This window comes from Ovis aries, chromosome 7 (assembly GCF_016772045.2).
Source record: "Ovis aries strain OAR_USU_Benz2616 breed Rambouillet chromosome 7, ARS-UI_Ramb_v3.0, whole genome shotgun sequence".
Lineage (NCBI taxonomy): Eukaryota > Metazoa > Chordata > Mammalia > Artiodactyla > Bovidae > Ovis > Ovis aries.
The window spans coordinates 56,271,417-56,285,178 of record NC_056060.1 but is presented as its reverse complement, the minus strand read 5'-3'; the positions used below and the strand labels follow the sequence as shown (position 1 = coordinate 56,285,178).

The 13,762-nt window shown below is 41.7% G+C and overlaps 1 protein-coding gene across 2 annotated transcripts in view; it reads right to left on the bottom strand.

Moving 5' to 3' along the window:
* The window catches only part of MYO5C (myosin VC), a 119,472-nt gene that overhangs the window by 24,853 nt on the left and 80,857 nt on the right, over positions 1–13,762 (bottom strand). For both annotated transcript variants that reach the window (XM_027971822.3, XM_060417939.1), the window contains 7 exons: positions 13,089–13,269; positions 11,243–11,336; positions 10,451–10,514; positions 8,506–8,674; positions 5,122–5,209; positions 1,503–1,601; positions 76–230 (listed from right to left, as the gene is read on the bottom strand). In XM_027971822.3, coding sequence (XP_027827623.1) covers positions 76–230; positions 1,503–1,601; positions 5,122–5,209; positions 8,506–8,674; positions 10,451–10,514; positions 11,243–11,336; positions 13,089–13,269 — 850 coding nt within the window. The remainder of the gene's footprint in view (positions 1–75; positions 231–1,502; positions 1,602–5,121; positions 5,210–8,505; positions 8,675–10,450; positions 10,515–11,242; positions 11,337–13,088; positions 13,270–13,762) is intronic.

Genomic DNA, 13,762 nt, shown 5'->3' with positions numbered 1-13,762 from the left:
GCATCTGGTCATTTCCACAAATGTTCCTAAAGTAGCCATAATACCAAGGTCCAATGTCAAAAAAGTAGTTCCTACCTTAACCACCTGCTTGATGCCACTAATGGTGCTGTTCATGAGGGACTTGAGCATGTCGGCGTCGTTCAGAGAGTCTGCGTAGCGCACACACATGAACAGGATGTGAGCCGGCAGCCCGGGGATCATGTTCACCACCACACCGCGGGGCTTCAGGTCTGGAGCAGAGAGAGCCGGTGAGGATTACAGCGCTCCCGATAAGAAACCTATGATGATGGGTGGGGATGTCCACTTTTCTGTACTTGAAGCAGTGCCTGAATACCGAGCGATGTTTTTTCCCTTTGAGGAATTAAAGCTGGCTTTTTTTCTTAGCAAAAATATACATGCAGGTGCCACCTGCTTCTCTTACTTCTCATTTGCAAAGTACTTTCTCTTTTCCAAGGTTGAATAAAAGACAGAATTTCATATCTCCAGGGTAAGAGAGGAACCCTAGTCCATGCACCCCCACTTCAGCCTCTATGATGAGGATGGAATGATCTTAGCAATCACATGCATCTGCCATGAAAACAGGTGTACAGCAGCCCAGCAGAGGAGGATCAGTTCACCTTGAGGAGAAGAGGATGGCTGGAAGTCAGAGTAGGGATGTAGAGAGAAACTTTATAGAACAAGTTAAGAAAAGCAAACAAAGACCTCCCCATGTCTGCATTAGGACAGGGGAGCAAAGAGGCCCCTCAGCTGTGTACCAGTGCGGGGTGGAAAAAATGGGTAGGAGGCGTCTGTGCTCTGAGCAGGGTCACTTAGGAGAAGAGGAGTAAGGCTATACATGGGCTTTCTGTTTTGAGATCTTGGGACCAGCTGATAGGGAGGCAGTTTTTCTCCTTCTCCCTAGAAGACTATGCGGTTTCCATGGTGAAGACAGGCAGGCTAGGAGGACTTGTTCTAAGACTGCCAACCACAGAGCATGTCCATCGGGAGATTCCTGTAATAGCCATGGCTGAGAAGGCCCTGCCATATTACCTGCAAACAAATTTCTCAGCAGAAGGCAAATGGAACAAGGGAGCCACAGTTACTTCTCCATGGCTCCTGTGCTAAGACACAATGATGAGGAGATATGCCTTCTACCCTGAGCATGTGATGAGACTTGGGAAGAGGTTAGGGTAGTGCATCTCAACTGAAGGCAAGGTAGCAGATGCCAGAGGGTATGTGGCAATGTCTGGAGGCATTTTTTTTTAATTGTCATGATTAGGGGTTGCCACTGGCTTCTAGAGAATAGAAGTCAATGATACTGCTCAATATCCTACAATACAAAGCCCCTAGTCACCCGAAACAAAAAATCACATGGTCAAAAATGGTGAGGCTGAGAAGCTCTGTGCTAGGGGAAGAAGCAGTGGAGGAAAAAGAGGAACCATCATCCCTGCCCAAGACCGTGGCAATGACTAACACTCATGTTTTCAAAAATCAAGCAAACATTCAGTTCCAGGTTTCACTACCAAGAATGAGGTTTTGAATGAGCTTGGCCTCATCTTCTATCTTGTATTCCAGCATTCCAAGGTACTCCTTGGGTCCTGAGGACAGGTGCACGTCATTGGCTGTAGGCAGAGGCAAATAATCAGCTAAATACACAATAACAACTTCCACCAGCATCCTAATGAGACTACTCCATCTCTTTCCATCCCATTCTGGCTGATTTGCCCATGAAATTCTCTGGCTTTCCGATAAAAGCAAACTTTATTGAATCCTGAAGAATTTCTTCTGGCAGCAATCCTTATCTGTGAGCATATCCATGAGCATAGCTGCCAGTGTATATTCTCACTGTCACCTGGTATATAATGGGTACAGTAGGGATACGAAAGCAATCCAGGATGTTGCTCCTGCCTTATTACAGTTTAAAAAAATGAGATTCACAAAACATGTAGTGTGCAGTCACCAGACCGCACGATCCCAAGGTGGCTGGACTAGTTTCCTATTTTATGCCGCTGTAACAGTGGCATAAAACAAAAATTTTTTAAACTACAATTTAAAAAATCTTAAAGTTCTGGAGTTCATAGACTAAAACAGATCTTATAGTACAAAAATCGAAGTGTCAGCAGGGCTGTTTTTCTTCTGGAGGCTCTAGTGGAGAATTCATTTCTTGCCTTTTCCAGTTTCTGGAGGCTGACCACATTCTTTGGCTCCGGCCACATCACTCTGACCTCTGCTTCTACCATCGCTTCTTTCTCTCTCTCTGCTTCCCCTGTTACATCACCTTCCCTCACTCTGTCATTCCTGTCTCTTTCTTACCAAGTCTCTTGTGATTATATTGGATGTAATTGGATGATCCAGGATACTCTCCTCATCTCAAGATCCTTCACGTAGGGACTCCCCTTGGTGGTCCAGTGGTTTAGAATCCACCTTCAATGCAGGGGACATGGGTTCAATTCCTGGTTGGGGTACTAAGATTCCACATACCATGGAGCATCTGAGCCTGTGTACCACAGCTACTGAGCCTGTGTGCTCTGGAGCCTGTGCCCACAGCTAGAGAGTCAGTGCACCACATCAAAGATGATGCAGTGAGATCCTACTTGCCACAGCTAAGATCTGAGGCAGCCAAGCAAATCATTTTTTTTTTTAAACAAAAGGTCTTTCACATACTCGCATATACAAAACCCCTCTGCCATGTAGAGTCACATACTCATAGGTTCTGGGGATTGGGATCTGGACATCTTTGGGTGGGCCACAGTCTGCCCTCTGGTCCCCAAAGACTCATGTCCACTCTGAGAGGAGATGTGACTACAGAAGCACAGGTTAGAATGTCAGAATGACTCTAAAGATTTTAAGCGGCCAAATTTGAAGACGCTGAAAGAGGCCCACCAGTCAGGAAAAGTAGGTGGCCTCCGGAAGCTGGAAAAGGCAAGGGAATAGACTCTCCCCCTAAAGCTTCCAGAAGCCCTGCTGACATGTTGATTTTAAGCCAGTGAACACCATTTTGAACTTCTGACATCTAGAACTGTAAGTTTCGTGTTCTATTAAGCCACTAATTTCACAGTGATTTGCTAGGCAGCCATGGGAAATAAATAGAGAGGACATAAGAATTTATGCAGAGGTAGGTTAGAACTGTTGAAAAATGGTTCTTGAAGGAGGTAGCACTCCAGCTGGGCCAAGAAAAGTGAGTAGGCTCTGATGGGTGAGAAAGAAGATAATACAGGCAAAGAATTAACCGAACTTTCTTCTACTGCTTGAGAGTTTGTTCTGTGATTTACTAGCCCTATTCCCTTGAAGACTGATAAAAGTAGAATGTTAAGTATTTTACTAAGCAACCTGTTTATGATAAGAAGGACCTCTGATTGCTGAACTGCATCTAGACTGGGAACACCAATAATTGATGCAGAAGTACCTGATAAGGACATCATATTCCAGGTATTCTTAAGTGTGGTTACTTGTGCCTGAGCATGTTCCTTGGGAGCTGGTACCACCCGAAGAGTGTCCTACAGGTACTGGCTTTTCCTAACAACAGTCATGTGAGTGAGCTTGGAAGCAGGTACTCCAGCTCCAGCTAAGCCTTCAGATGTCAGCATCCTTGCTGACTACTTTACTGTGACTCAGAGCTAGAACCACCCAGCTGAGCTGCTTATAGATTCTTGACCTTCAGAAATTATACTGTTAAGTGTTTGTTGTTTTAAGCTGCTAAATTTGGGAGTAGTTTGTTTTTTTAATAAAAATTTATTTATTTTAATTGGAGGTTAATTACTTTACAAGGGAGTAGTTTGTTATATCATCAATAGATACCTGATACAGGAATGGAAGCTGATGCATTCCACTTAAAACAAGTTGGGCTAGAGGTGATAATAGAAAGGTGAAGGAGTAATCTTAGAGGCAAAAAGGGAGTAGGACTCAGGAAAAGTGAGGAACGGCAGGTGGATTTTGGAAGTCCTTATGTAGAGATGGCAATTGATTCATTCTTTCCAACAATGGGGATACCGTGGGGTAATGGGAAGGACAGACACGGTCTCTTCCCTCATGGGTCAGAATGACCTTTATCAATAATTATTGAGAGGAAAAGAGCCTCATTTTGGTTTTGGAAACTTTAAGTCTGATGCGAGAGTTGAAAAAAAAAAAAACAAAACAATAAAGAAGTTCTTCAAAGAAATGAGGATAGCAAAAGGAACAGAGAGTTGCAGACACAGCCTTAGTGACAGAGATTGGGTGAAAGCAGCAATATTGAACAAACGAGTAAAGAGTTAGATGAGAAAAGTCAGAAATTTTCAGTGACTATTTGCAGGGCAGGAACAGAGACACAGACATAGAGACCAGACGTGTGGACACAGCAGGGGAAGGGAAGGATGGGATGAATTTCGAGAGAAGCATTGAACATATACATTACCATATGTAAAACAGATGGCCAGTGGGAAGGTGCTGCACAACACAGGAAACTCAACCTGTGGACACTGTGACAACCTAGAAGGGTGGGATGGGCGGGGGGGAGGCTGAAGAGGGAGGGGATGCATGTATACTTTTGGTTGATTCACTGTTGTATGGCAGAAACCAGCACAGCATTGTAAAGCAATTATCTTCCAATTAAAAATCAATTTAAAAAAAGAAAAATTCAGTGACACAGAAGCAGGCAAAGGAAAGAAAGGTGGAGAATCTTTTTTCTTGGAACTTATAAGGACACTCAGTGTACAGTTCAGTTCATGTTGAGGACTTCAGTCTGGCTTCTTAGCTATCTAATAGATATCTAATTAGCTATCTAGTATCTTTTCTTCTAATAGAAAGTAGGATATTGACCCCATATAACAGAGAGGAAATAAACTTTAAAGCAGTTAAATCTCAAACTTTTTCACAGTTCCATTTTTACAATGAGAGAGTTAACAGAGAAAGAGGTTGAAAGCATTCCTTCCAGGGTACCCCTTACAATTACATGAGCACATCTGGTATCACCTGAGAGGTGGTGAGCCACCTGCCTGCCTCTAAGGATCTCCACTATCCCATCATTGAGCCCCAAACACACCAGCAGAGACTCATTTCTTTAGTTTTCAAATTCTTTGGACCACATCAGGAAATAATATATCAACACATGTAAACTTTAGCTGAAAGTTCAAAAAAATTGGAACGTGGATGTTGTTTTTCTACCTTTTTCAATTGTCTTGGTAAGAGTCTTCACTTGATCTTGTAACTTTTTAATCACTCTTTCCTTCATGTCTAACTCTTCTTCAAGATCCTACAAAAATCAAAAGAGGACGTTAGCTCAGAAGCATCTTAATTCTACTATTTGGTAAGAACTTTGCTGAGCTATAATTCACATACCACACAATTCACCCACTTAGTGTACACTCATGATTTTCAGTATAGTCAGTTGTGCAACCATCACCACCATCTGATTCCAGAATATTTTCATCACATTAAAAACAAACATATAACTTTTAGCTGGCACCCCTTTGCCCTCCTATTCCTTCCCAGCCCTGGACAACCGCTAATCTACCTATTGTCTCTACATATTCGCCTATTCTAGATATTTAATATAAATTAAACCATAGAATATGCGGCCTTTCGTGTCTGGCTTCTTTCATTTGGAATAATGCTTTCCAGGTTTATCTGTGCTGCAGCAGGTTTCAGTACTTCATTGTTCTTTTGGCTGTGGGATCTTAGTTTCCTTCAAGCAGTGAAAGCACTGAGTCCTGACCACTGGCTGCTGCTGCTGCTGCTAAGTCACTTCAGTTGTGTCCAACTCTGTGCGACCCCATAGACAGCAGCCCACCAGGCTCCCCCGTCCCTGGGGTTCTCCAGGAAGAACACTGGAGTGGGTTGCCATTTTCTTCTCCAATGCATAAAAGTGAAAAGTGAAAGTGAAGTCACTCAGTCGTGTCTGACTCTTCACGACCCAGGGGACTGCAGCCCACCAGGCTCCTCCATCTATGGGATTTTCCAGGCAAGAGTGCTGGAATGTGGTGCCATTGCCTTCTCCGCCTGACCACTGGACCGCCAGGGAATTCCCAGTACTTCACTCCTTTTTTTTTTAACTGAATACTACACTATCCTATTGTATGGATATACCACATTTATCTTGATCTAATTTTTCCTTGATAAAGCCATGCCCATCGTAGAGAGTTTAAAATTTTTCACACGCAGGTGTGAAAATGCGTTCTCTTGATGTCAGAAGCTGAAGGCAGAGAGGCTTCAGAGATTTGGGTCCCGGCTTTGCCTCTCCTTCCTGATAAAGGGGGTGGCCCTGCCTATGCTGAATTTGGCTCAAGAACCAAAAGAGTCTTGGACACCTATAAATATTTCCTATAAAGGGCAGAGAGTATTCAGGTTCTTCCTGAACTCCAAGGGCTTTGACACAGAAAGGATTCAGGCTTCCCTGATCCAGCAATTCCCACCTTGCAGTCAGTCCCTGCAGCCATGGGCCTTCTGGGGACTCTCAGAGCCCAGCGAAGTTGTGCTGTTTCTATTCATGGCTACCTCTCCCTACTATAGTCATGTCCCTGGCTAAACATGTTAGGAGCTTTATCTGGCCTCACATGTGGGAGTGTGGGTACAGTTTCTTCCCTCCTATTTGAGCCTATTTTACAATACATCTAATAATTAAAGTCACCCATCAATCCAGAACCTGAAGAAATCACTGTTTACATTTTGATTTATTTCATTTTTTTCCCTCCTAATATGGCATATCTCCATTTTATAAAATTGGGTCATACTGCTTGTAAAGTTTTAAATTCTGTTTCTCATTATAGTGCAGATATTTCCCCCATCATTGATAATATACCAACCTGTCTTCTGATATACAATAATTCAATCTACCCACTACAGCTGGGCATCCTTTCTTTTTTGCTGTGTCTAATACTATGCTGACCATTCTAGATGAAAATCCTTGTTCACATATTTGATTATCTACTTAGGACAGAATCTCAGAAGTTAAATCACTAAGTCAAAGGGAATGCACTTTCAGAGGTTCCTGATATTTGCCTCCAAACTGCCCCTAAGAAAGCTCACACCAATTTTTATCCCCCGAAATCATGTGTGGCTGTGTGTACTTCAGGGTGTTCTCACCAGCACCATGAGATCTCCATTATTTGCAAATCACCTAGCTTTAATTTGCTATTTCTTTGATAAACAGAAGATTGCTTAAACTTTTCTTTCCAATTTTAAATAAATGATTTTCTTTGATTCAGAGGATCATGTAGTGGGCTGAACAGTGTCTCCTTGAAATTCATATCCATTTTGATGGACATGTATACACTGCTATATTTAAAATGGATAACCAACAGGACCTACTGTATAGCCCAGGGAACTCTGCTCAATGTTGTGTGGCAGCTTACCTGGGAGGGGGATTTGGGGGAGAATGAATATACATATATATATATGGCTGAGTCCCTTCAGAGTTCACCTGAAACTATCACAAAATTGTTAACTGGCTATACTCCAATATAAAATAAAAAGTTAAAAAACCTTCATATCCACTTAGAATCCCAGAATGTGACCTTACTGGAAATAGGGTCTCTGCAGTTGCAATTAAACCAAGGATCAATGTGAGGTCACACTTGATCAGGATGGGTCCTAAATTCAATAAGACTATCCTTAATGGTGTGGCTTGAGAAAGCTATTCTCTGAGAAAGGCGTACCCCTCTCAAAAAAGATGGTCATCACCCAAGTGATGACCTGGATCATCTGACTAGAATGTATTATTTCCTATTAAATGTTAAACTCTCTGCATTCCTCTTTTTATATATATAACTACCCTTTTAAGTTAAGTTCTGACACTGCAAAATGTGATTTTACCCTATCATGTTTTTCTTGTGAGACAGGAGACAAGGCGGGCCTGATGAGGAGGAGCAGAGCCAGTGGACACGTGCAGCTGACCACTGCCTGGGGGAGCCCTTACCTGGTCATGGTCTTGGAGGCTGCCAGGCCAGGGAGGTGCCTGAGAGCATCTACCTCCCAGGAAACCACTCCATCTGCTGCTCTGGCACTGCTCATCCTTGTGGGTCTCACACACCAATACAATTTCAGAAGAATTTCTGGGAGCTAACAGAGTTGCCAAATGCCATTTTGACAGGGGCATTTATAACTGGATGAATACTTTCACAGTTTAAAAAGTTAGCCACCTACTATTGTGATCATTTCATAGAAGAACACTTTGACTCTGAAAATTATGGGAAGAGCGTTTCCCCAGAAGCAAGCTAAGGTTTTGGATGGGGTAAGCTTTGTTCAGAGAAGGTCACACATCAGCCTGGCATCCTCAACATGCTCCAGGCAAGGGTGTTGTCATCTCAAACAAGCACTGCCCATGGGACAATGCTCAGGACCTTCCACTGGTCCTCTCTCAGCCTGCGTAAATCCCCTAGCTCCCCTGCAGTGGCCGTAAGCTCAGAGGCCATCTATCTTTTGAGAAAAGGAAACACACTGCTCTGGTGAGAGGTTGATGCTACTCATTAGATGCTTGGGGTGGCCTGTCCCCACTTTCAGTGATACCTGCACACAGGCAGTCATTTGTCAACAAGTTAGAAAACTTCTCACCCTCTTCTCCATAGTGAGACGAGATGCTTCCTGCTGGAAACTACTCTTGACTTCATTTTCAGTTTCAAATTGTTTCCTCAAGTGCTCACTGGCCTCCTGAATTTCTTGAATCTTATCCATCAGCTTCTCTTTCTCTTTGGTATGTATTTCATTTTGGGCTTCTACAGTCCTGAGGAAAGGATTAGGAAGTTTTGGTATCAGTTTGACCATCATGAAAAATCAGTGGAAAAATAGTTTGGCCAACTTCAGTGTAAAACAAATTGTACCTGAATAGGGGAGTACTCACAGTGAGGGGAAGAGACCAGGGTTAGTGAGGTATAAAAGTCCACAGCTGCTTCAGTCTCTTAACCTGATAAAAAGTTCTCATCCTCACCCGCCCACACCCCTTGATGGCTCCCATAAGACATCCATACCCACTCATACCCTTATGACCAAAAGCCCAGTCATTATCTCCTTTGTGAAAAGCCTGGGTTCAGATACTCAAAAATCCAGGGATCAGAGAGAAAAGAAAAGGGAACCCATCCAGAGTACCAAAATGGTGCCCACCCTCCCAGTGAAGAAATTCTCTCTGGGATGTAGAGTGTCTATTTATTTTTCTTGAAATTAAGTATCCTGATGATTTTTAAATTGGAATGGAACCTGAATGACAAGTTTGACATCTATTCCTCTGATGATAAATAATAATATGAGAGTCGATTTTAATCTGATTAGGATAACCAAATGATTGTGAATAAAATTCACAGTAAAGAAGTCAGGGTAACTGACTTCAAAAGATTATAAAATTTTCCAAAATATTTTTACCATATAAAAGCACAATCTAATCTAAGCTATAAAAATATTATTTGATATGAGCAATGTTATGTGGTATGGAAAAACACTAGGATATAAAATGGTACCCTATTAATGAATGTAAAGCTCTAAAATTACAATTCTAACTTGAGTTACATACAAATAATTAAATCTAGATTTTATTATGAAAGAATTGAATTAAAATAAAGCTTTAAAAATGTTTTAAACTTATGATCCAGTGATTCTATGAATGTTTGTCAACTTCTCCATGATGGAAAAGTCGGCAGGAAATGCATAATTTTTCTATATTTCTAAGAGAGAGGAAAGAACCCACACACTCTGTGTCTGTACATGAATATGACTGAGGGAATTCACCACTCTAATTGACTGGAAGAAGTTCAGTGATTAGTGGAAGTAAATTACACAGGTAAGAATCTTGGAACACAAGACACTGAGAAAATTGAGGGTTTGGGCAAATGCCTCACTCACCTTCGCACCTTTGTATATTTGTCAATACTCTATGTGCGTTTAAAATGAATTAAAACACCACTATCTGATTATTCTTTTATCTGCTTCTCCAGAGAAATGGTTAAAATTTCTATTAAAATAATTTTTAATAGAAAAAATTTTACACAAAGTTTCTCAACAAGCTGGCCACAAAACATTTTTCTCACAAGGTTCCACCAGGTGCTCTGTTGGTCAGGATGTAATTGGGGGGGAGGTGGTTATCAAATGAAGATTCTCTATCAAAATGGATTTTAAGCCTCACCCTAAGTGGCCTGCTGAGAGAAACACTGTTCTCTCTCTTATGGTATTATTCTATCAGTTTTTTGAAGATATAATTTATGCATATGGCATAATGTTCTAAGGGCATAAAAGGGTACACAGTGAAAAGCAAGTCTCCATCTTCTGGGCACCAGCCACCCAGTTACCCTTCCTGCAGGCAACCAATGTTTCATTTCTTGTACATTATCCCAGAGGAGGGTGTGTGTGTGTACACAAGTATTTATTTTTACACTTGAAGTCTAACAAATCATATACCTTAGGAGTATCTTGCTTTTGTGGCTTAATAACCTTCTTTGGTATCTCCCACAATTTCAGAAAAGCAAAGCATTACACGAGTGTGGGCTTGAGGTACATGCAGGTTGACACTTACTTTCTCTGTGTTCCTTCTTCTTCTTGATTGTGATTCAACTGATTTGATAATTCTTCTAGTTTTCCTAAGACAAGAAGAGCTATCAGTCCTTTGGGGGGGGCCATACAACTGCATTCTGATTTGGGTTTGATCATATTTTCAGTTATCAGGGGTTCTAAAATGCACCCAGCTAGAGATTACGTTTCATTTGGTCTGAACAATGTTTAAAAACTTAAGCCATAATTTTAAAATTGTGATTTTTCACATAAAACCCTGGATTTCCATTTTTTCTTTAAAAATAGGAATATCAAGCAACACTGGAGCCCGAGATCTTGGTTGGCAAAAGTCAACAGGGCTTGCTTGGAGGCAGCTGCTGCCTTCAAATGCCTATGAATCTTACTGTACTCTCCACACATCCGACTTTCATATTTATGTCACCTGTCTAAGTCCATGGAGAATCAGTTTGACAATGACCTTTTGGTCATTTCCTGGATACAGGAAACCATTTTCTTTTTTAAAAAAAACTTTCAATTTTATATTGGAGTAAAGCCAATTAACAACGTTGTGACAGTTTCAGGTGGACAGCAAAGGGACTCAGCCATACATATACATGTATCCATTCTCCCCCAAACTCCCCTCCCATCCAGGATGCCATGTAACATTGAGCAGAGTTCCATGTGCTGTACAGGAGGTCCTTGTTGTTCACTCATTTTAAATACAGCACTGTGCACATGTCATCCCCAACTGCCTAACCACCTCTTCCCCCAACAGGAAACCATTTTCTAAAAGCAGGTTCATGAGGGTTCCAGTTACCTTTCATGGTTTCAGTTTGTTCATTCAGGCGGATTTCAAGATCTCGCTTCTGTTTTTCCAGTTCTGAAATTTGTTGTTTAAAGTCTGGGATCATCTTCAGAGAAGAATTGGAAATATTAGAATATGAAACACTTTGATGTATGAACTTTAAAATCCCAGAGCTGCTCAGAAGCAAACTAAACTGCCTATATCTTTAACCCCATGGAACATATGCCTAGATCTTTAACCCCATGGAACATACGTCTAGTATAGTTATGTAAGACAGCTAGCCAAGGTATTAGATGGATGAAATCATGTTTTTTACCTCAAGACCTAGACACAAATACCAGCATGCTCACAGTGTGTGGTTCTCACCCAGCTGCACCCTCCACATCCCCGAGGGCCCCTGGAGGGGTACCATCTGCGAGGACTTATGGGAATTCTCTGCTGAGCTGAGGGAGGGATGATGGGAGGAATGATAACCAGTCTCTTTGGTTCAGAGACATCATCTCCTCATCTAGAAATAGGAGAATCATCTCAAGGAGATGTGCCCTGTGAATTACAGGCCACGCACTGCTTTCTTATCAGAGGTCTGGAATGATCCAATAAGTTTCATTATCCTCTGTCCTTGTCTAACTGTATGCTGTTTAAATGTCCACCATTTCCACTTGTAGTCAGGTGAAAGTGAAAGTCGCTCAGTCATGTCCAACTTTTTGTGACCCCAAGCACTATACAGTCCATGGAATTCTCCAGGCCAGAATACTGGAGTAGATAGCCTTTCCCTTCTCCAGAGGATCTTCCCAACCCAGAGATCTAACCCAGGTCTCCCACATTGCAGGCATATTCTTTACCAGCTGAGCATAGTCAGGTAAGGAGAGGTTTTTTTCAAATTGTACATGTTTATGAAAACACCTGTGCCTCTGAAGTCAAGATGAAAAACACTTGTTTGATTCTGCAATCGGATCTCACTGCAAATTCCTCATTAAAGTTTCAGCCAAGGAGTAAATAAAAATGAGCAGGTCCTTAACTAACACATCTGCTGTGCCCAGAGTCATTTCTCCTCACCTGCTGACACATCCCTGAGATTTCCTAATACTCCCAGGCTAGGCAGAGGAGGAAAAGCCAGTAAAGAAGTTGAGAAAGAGCAACCAGTGAGGTGGGATAAGAAACCCAGGAGAGCATGGTGTCCTGGAAGCCAAGAGAACAATAAAAAGGAAGAGGGAGTGATTAAAAACATTACCAAATGCTGCAGAGAGATTAAGATGAGGGTTAGAGGGAGGGACACACCGCAGCACGGGGTGGCCACAAACAGGAGGTGAGTGGAGATACCACAGCCAGATGGCATGGAGAAGTACGGCCAAGTCCCCCAGAGAAAGGGGGCGGTGGCTGCAGGGGGTGTGGGGTTAAGAAAGGCATGTTTTTGATAATTAGATTCCTAAGGCATTTCTTCATACCGGTAGATAAAAGTGAGAAGGAGGAATTAAACAAATGCAGGGAAGAAGAGCAGGCATCATGGAAGAAGAAAGTTGTTGAAACAGTGAGATGAAGAGCTAGAAGAGGGCAACTGACTTTCTACATGCAAACCCCTCTCAAGAGGTACCTTTTTATCTTTATGCTTTTTGTGACGTTCCAAGGGGTTAGGGCTAGATTTAACATATATAAATTTAAAAGCACACACAAATCACAGAACTCAGACTCATCCTATGGTAAACACTTTCAAAATGCTTTCCAGGCTGGTGTAATTTTATAGTTTTATCTTCTGAACCAGTTATTTCACTCCTGGAAAATGTAATTTGTTTTCCCGCTGAGACACTGAACTTTACTTCACTGAAGCATAACATCTCTAGAATAAAGGCTGAGATCATACCATGTTTTCTGATGTTAGCCTGGTAACTTCATGACGGATACTTTCATTGATGTCATTCTCTTCTCTAAATAATTTCTGCAGGTGGTTGATTTCCTGACTTAGATGCACCACTTTGAAGTTCAGAGCTTCAATCTCCTTTTCATAGCAATCCTTCTGGGACTGGAAATGGTTCTCCAAAACGCTGTGGGAAGAATGGTCAAGAAGTTAACCACATGGTCTTTATCCTGATGACGACTCTCAGCAGTTATGAAAACCCACAATCAGAGCCAGGTGCTAAGCACATAAAGCTTACCTGTGTACAAAAGGTTACAGGCTATGGAATTAGTAATGTGTAATTACAAACTCCAGCTATGTGATGTTATGTAGTGTTAACATGTAGTGGGTGATAAAACATTTTTAGACATTATTAAAATTATGTTTCTACTCTAATAATTAAAAATACGCTCTGTTTGATGCAACAATGATAAAGAAACATGTCACCATACATTTTTCAAAATCCATAGTATGTACAACATCAAGAGTAAACCTTAGCGTAAACTACTGACTCTGGGTGATAATGGTGTGTCAGTATAGGTTCACCGGTTCTAACAGATGCGCCCTCTGGTGATATATGTTGATGATGACAGTGTGTAGGGGTAGGAGGTATGAGGAACTTCTGTACTTTCTGTGAACCT